Source organism: Echinops telfairi, unplaced genomic scaffold (assembly GCF_000313985.2).
Source record: "Echinops telfairi isolate 266 unplaced genomic scaffold, ASM31398v2 ScPeMD7_23;HRSCAF=83, whole genome shotgun sequence".
NCBI classification, from domain to species: Eukaryota; Metazoa; Chordata; class Mammalia; order Afrosoricida; family Tenrecidae; genus Echinops; species Echinops telfairi.
Window position 1 is genome coordinate 847,840 of NW_022103920.1, and position 5,940 is coordinate 853,779.

The 5,940-nt window shown below is 56.9% G+C and overlaps 1 protein-coding gene across 1 annotated transcript in view; it reads right to left on the bottom strand.

Moving 5' to 3' along the window:
* The window catches only part of LOC101648810 (contactin-associated protein-like 2), an 83,104-nt gene extending 80,181 nt beyond the window's left edge, over positions 1 to 2,923 (bottom strand). The window contains exons 1-2 of the mRNA XM_004713940.2: positions 2,914 to 2,923; positions 509 to 727 (exon numbers count right to left, since the gene is read on the bottom strand). Coding sequence (XP_004713997.2) covers positions 509 to 727; positions 2,914 to 2,923 — 229 coding nt within the window. The remainder of the gene's footprint in view (positions 1 to 508; positions 728 to 2,913) is intronic.
* Between the last annotated feature and the right edge of the window lie 3,017 nt (positions 2,924 to 5,940).

Here is a 5,940-nt window from a genome sequence, read left to right on the forward strand (position 1 = left end):
CGCTCCCCTGACGCTCCCCTACTCGCTCCCTCGCTCTCCTACTCGCTCCCTCGCTCCCCTGACGCTGGAGGCGGGACCCTCTGCTGTTGAATATGAGCATTAATTTCCTCAAAGTAACAATGAAGGCATGCGCTCAATTCAAAAGGGTGTCAGTTCCCCAGCCGGTTTGTTCAGGTGTGCGCTCCCAGACGCGCGGGCGCACCGACCCCGGCTCCTGCCCGCCCCACCCCGCCCTCACATTGCACACAGATCTTTAAAGCACGCATTCTCTGGATGAGGAGTGGGCTCCGGGACTGGGGGTGGGGCCAAGCCTGCTGTCCTCAGGACTCCCCCTAGACCCTGGCTGTCTCCCCTTGCTGGTCCTTCCCCAGCTGCCCCGCCGGGCTGGTCCTTCCCCAGCTGCCCCCGCCCCCCCGCCGCTGGTCCTTCGCCGGCTGGTCTCCCCTGGGCTGGTCCTTCCCGGCTGCCCCCTCCCTGGCCGCACCCCTGCCGGCTGGCCCCCACTCACCCACGTAGAGCTGGCTGTAGAGCTCCAGGCGCTTGTGGCCCTCGGTGGGAGCTTTGCGCACCTGCGGGGGCAGCCGGTCCACCTGCAGGCTGGCTTGCTTGACGTTCCTCTCAGCGGTGACGCGGTGCCACTGGTCATCGTTGAGGGGGGATGGCGCCCGCACCACGATCTCCACCGGCCCGTTGCCCACGTCGAAGGAGAAGGACACGTCGGTGGCAGCTGCGGGGGGGAGGGGGGCTAGTATGAGCGGGTTTCCCTCAGGCAGAGCTTAGGACCCAGTGCCACCCAGAGGGGTTGGCAGGGACCTGCAGGACCCTCCCTCCCAGCCCCCTCTCATACCCACTCACCACCTTCACCACGGTCAGCTCACGAGGGGACGGGCCAAGGCTCACGGAGCACCCCACCAGCTGACAGTGGACAGTGCAGACCGCGGGCGTGTGTTTGGGCTCACTGATGGGAACTCCACGGATCCCACGGCCTCCCTGACTGTCCCGGGTCCACCCTCCTCCTTTCCTGGGAGGGAGATGTCCGCAGGTGAGCTTCCCTTTCTAGTGCTACTGTGCCCTCGCGGACCCATCGACGGTCTGACTGAAAACGGGGCCCTGGGGAGGGTTCATTTCCAGACCTGGAGGTGACAAGGGGTGTCTCAAGTCCTGGGGTCCCCCGGCCTTGCCGACCAGCCAGCTGGTCTTTTTATGATGCTGAGTCTTGTGCCACGTTGCCCTGCTGCCCTGCCCGGGACATGGGGCAGACCCTTCCCGAGCACTGGGAGTGGCAGCTGGAACATGCAGTCCTCCTCTCAGGTCGTGGCGGCCTTTGGCTTCTGCAGACCCGACAGCATGTTTCCATGAGGACCCTGTGCAGGGGCCTGGGCACTGAGAGGTGGCAGGACCAGAGCCTGGTGTGTCCAATCTCAGTGCCTGGGTTCCCATTGGACCCCTCGCCACCGCCCCCCCACCCCCCCCACCATGTAGCTCAGGGCATAGACTTGCCCTTGACTTCCAACCCACCCAGACAGCTTCATGGGAACCCCATGGGCAGCCCGCCCCCCAGACCCTGACCCACAAGCGTCCTGTTTGATGTCCCTCAAAGTGCTGCCACAAGGCTCCTGCACTGAGGGCCACTCCAGAACTTCACTTCGTGAGACTGCACCAAGCCTGGTGGGAGTTAGGGGGTCCATAGAGGCACCCTGTGGGCTCTTGTTCTCGTAGAACCTCCCTTTCTGCACCAAGTGTCGCAGACCTCAGCCTCTGCCCTTCTGTGGGGCTGGGGTAACGGTGTGTCCCCTCAAAATCCGGTTGATGTCTGACCCCTGTGCCTGTACCTATGACCCTGCTGTGAAACAGAGAGTCTTTGTTGGGTTCATGAGGTTGTGCCAGAACAGGGTAGGTCCAGAACCTGATCCCTATGGAGTTGTAAGAAGAGCAGTACAGACAGACAGATGCACAGATATGGAGGCGGGGGTGGGACCGTAGCCATGGGAGCATAGAGAGAGAGGCATCTTCAAGCCCAGCATTCCAAGCATTGCTGTAGATGCCAGGAACGGAGCGAACCCCGACTGCAGCTCCAGGCCACAGGACATGGTGGCTGTGCTTTAACAGTGACTACTCTGAACTGGATGGCGATCACCCACGGAAATGAGCAGATCATGAGTCTCACATTCGACCATTCAGGCACATTAAACAACTCTAAACTTGTTTTATTGACATATGATTTACATGCCATACAATTTAATGGTTCAAGCCTATTAAGAAGAGTTGTGCAATCAATGCCACAATCAATTTTACAACACTTTCATCTTTCTTGTGCTTGTTATTAGCAGCTCCTCATCTCCTCCCAGCTCCCCTTGCCATCATCCTAAGAAGATATTGATTACTGTATACATTTGCCTACCCTGGATTTTATAGAAAGGAAAATATACAAAACAAAAACCTCAACAACAAAATAAAGAAAAACCACAGTGGAAAAGGAATCAGAAAACAATAAAAACTAGACATATCTAAGAAGGGAGAACACATGATAAGGTGTTAACCACATCTGCATTCGTCCACTTTCCAGTGCATTCTGCTAGCAAGGCTGGTCCCATCCCTGGTCAGTGGTCACAGGGGAATCACTGGAGGCCTAATCAACCCGGGGGCCCTGTAAGTAAATAGATCTTGGGCTTTCACTGTCCTCCATAGCCTTCTGCAAACTGGGTGTCAGAATGTAAGCTCTAATACCATTCTCTCCTCAAGTCTTGGATTTTATGATTTGAAATCCTTGGATCACACAGGCTGGTGTGCTGCTTCTGTCTGGACTTAGCTGACACCTCACTTAGATGGCTTCTTATTTTAAGAAGACGCTATTCTTTCTAATAGCCAGGCACCGTCTGATTTCCTAACTACGCTTTGCAATGGAATCCATACCTTCAGCCATGTCTTCATGAGGGCAAGTATAGAGTGTGGCCATGAACTCAGGCACATTTTGTTTCCATGGTCCACTGCAAGGCCCTCAATGGAGCATCAGTTCCTCCTCATGTTTCCTGGTTTATTGCCTCCTCCTTTTCAAGTCTCTGAACTGCCCCCTCAGGTAAGTGCTGTCCCTTTGCTTACGATGGTTGATTATTCCACCACAGGGAGGATTTCAGGGCCAGACCTGAAAGGTAAGGGCAGAGTAGTCTTCGGGGGACCCACTGGTCTCTAGTCAACCAGTAGACCTGACCGCTTCTGATTTTGAGTTTTGGTCCGTATTTTCCTTTCACTGGATCCAGGGCCTTACTAGCGGGGTCCTTTTCAGAGCAGAGCTGGTGATGGTTGGGCACCACCTAGTTCTGGCGTCAGGATCTTGGAGACTGGTGTTGGCGTTCGCCCATACACCCACTGGACTCCTTGCTTCTAAGTGACTGTCCTTTAAAGCCACCCACTGCGGCTCTTTTGTTAACCCCCGCCACAGCGCACCTCCAGTGCCATTGCAGTCATTACTCCCCTCAGATTTGCCCCAACAAGCTCTTCAAAGCTGCCGGCTGCTCCTCAGGAGAGAGACGGGGGCTTTCTACTCCTGTGAAGAGTTCAGTGTCGGAAACCCACGAGGGCAGCTCTATCCTGTTGACTCAATGGCGGAGAAAATGAATTTTTTTTGAACTTGACCTAGGAACATGATCCTTTATGGTGCTACGAAGCACTGTATCTCATAACCTGCAGCTACCCACGGGGTAGGGAAGACTCTCCTTTCAGCAGGAGCCTGGCCACAGAGTCACCGAGAGAGGTCACACTTGGGAGACCAGCAGCCCTTCCCACGGTCTCTGTCCCTGGACTCAGGTGTTCACCACATCACTTGTGAGGCCAGTGTCCCAGGTGCTTCTCATTGGCATCAGGCACGAGGAGAACAGGGGGCGCTGGGACACACGCGTCCTTGCTCAGCCTGGCACTGTCCTGCAGCCTGTCTCTGGAGGTTCCCGTGTGAGCTCCCTTGTCACTGGGATTAGCGTGGGCACCAGGAGTCCTGAGCATTGTTCTGAGCTTTGCCTTTGCACCTTCTTGGACCTGTGCCTCCTGGTTTCAGGAGTGTGTTTGGAATGTGCTATAAAACCACCAAACTGGGCGGCCTCTGAGGTCCTTTCAAATGCCCACATTCAACAATGGAATTACCAAGAGACGCAGAGAAACAATAACCAGAGGGCAGCCGGGCTGAGGGTTGCTCTTGTCATTGGGTCACCTCGGGAGAAAAGAGCCGTGCAGAGGGCAGCATCTCAGCACGCGATCTGTGAGCGCCGCGCAGACCACTGCTGAACAGGGGCCGGCCATGCGTCTCTCTGAGCAACCCAGGGAGTCGGCCATCACACCTGACTGCTGAAGGGGGCGAGACTGGGGCAGAAGCAGCAGGTACAGGGGAGGGACCCTGGCCAGGACCAGGAGGACCGCAGCCTTGAACAGAATTGCAGACAGGACCTTGGACAGCGCATGACTCACTCTACCTTCACCACTGTCTCCATCCATCCGTCCATCCATCCATATATCTAATTCTGTCTATCTATCTATCTATCTATCATCACTCATCTAGCCATCCATCCACCCATATAGCTATTTGTCTGTCTACCCACCCATCCATCTACCCGACTATTTACCTATCCACCTATCATCTATTTATCCATCCAAACATCCAACTATCTCCATATCTCTGCCTGTCTGTCTATCCATCTGTCTCTCCAGCCATCTACTCTTTCCGCCTTTCAAGGATCACCCAGCAGGTGGCACTATCCACTCTTTCAACGCAGGACCTCCTTCCACAAGTCCCTCCAGGCTCCTTGTGTACGTGGTCCATTCACCCGCTGCCCGACTGCCAGGCGCTGTGACCCTGAGTTCTCTCAGCTGGACGGCCACGCGTACACTCTGCATCCAAAGCATCAGCTGGGTGTGTGTCCCTCCATGGAGACGAGGCGACAGGAGAGGACGGGGTGGGGGTGGGGGTGGGGTGGGGGTGGGGGTGGGGGTGGGGCACGGTGGGCCTGCTGAGGAGGCCCGGCAGGGATTTGTGTTCTCAGCTGCGAGATGAAGCTCGAGGCTTGGGTGTTTGCAAAGGGCTCTTTGTTTGAGAGCTCGACGAGGAGCAACACAACAAAGCTGGGAGCTGGCAGAGCCGAAGAGAAGGGCCTGCAAAGAGCTGATGGGAAATGGGATGAAAAGACAATAAAAATCTTCCACGGAAGTTTGGAAGCGCCCGCATATTTCAATAGCAGCAGTGGGGAGCGTTAACATGTCTTTTCTTCTTTTCCCAAAGGGAGGACTGGAAACAAAAGACCACGTGATGAGGCAGACCGCCAGTCATTGTGGAGGCCGGAGAGATGAGGGAGGGAGGATGAGGCAGAGGTGGCCCCTGTCTAGGCCCCCTCTCCACGGCATTCCACAGGACGTGCAGTCTCCCCGGCCCTCCCCTTCACAGCCCTTCTCCCCACACTCACCGCAGCTCCTTTGTTCCCATTTGCAGCTGGGTGCCTCGGAGGGGCGGCTGTCCCTCTGCGTCCCCCTGGCCCTCTTGGGCTCCGGTGAAGTTCATTTGGAGCTTGGCTCCCCCACTGGGTGCAGCAGGACACAGGGGACAGCTGCCACTGGCCCTGTCCTGCTGTGTCCACTGTCCGATCCCCACACTTGGACCCACACCTGCCTCAGAGTGTTGTTGTGGGGCACCATTGTGTCGGGTCCGGCCCACCGTGACCCTGTGCCCAACAGAGCCCAACACGCCCCAGTCCTGCGCCGCCCTCACACGTGTCCCTGCGCCCGAGCCCACGCGGCAGCCACGTGTCTGTCCAGCCCCTCCAGGACCTTCCTGTCCTTGCCCGCCCCTCCACTGCACCAAACAGGCCCCTTCCTCCAGCGACGGCCTCTCCTGACAAGACGCTCAAGGTCTGTAGGAAGAGTCTTGCCACCCTGGCACTCCGAGCCGACACCAACCATGCA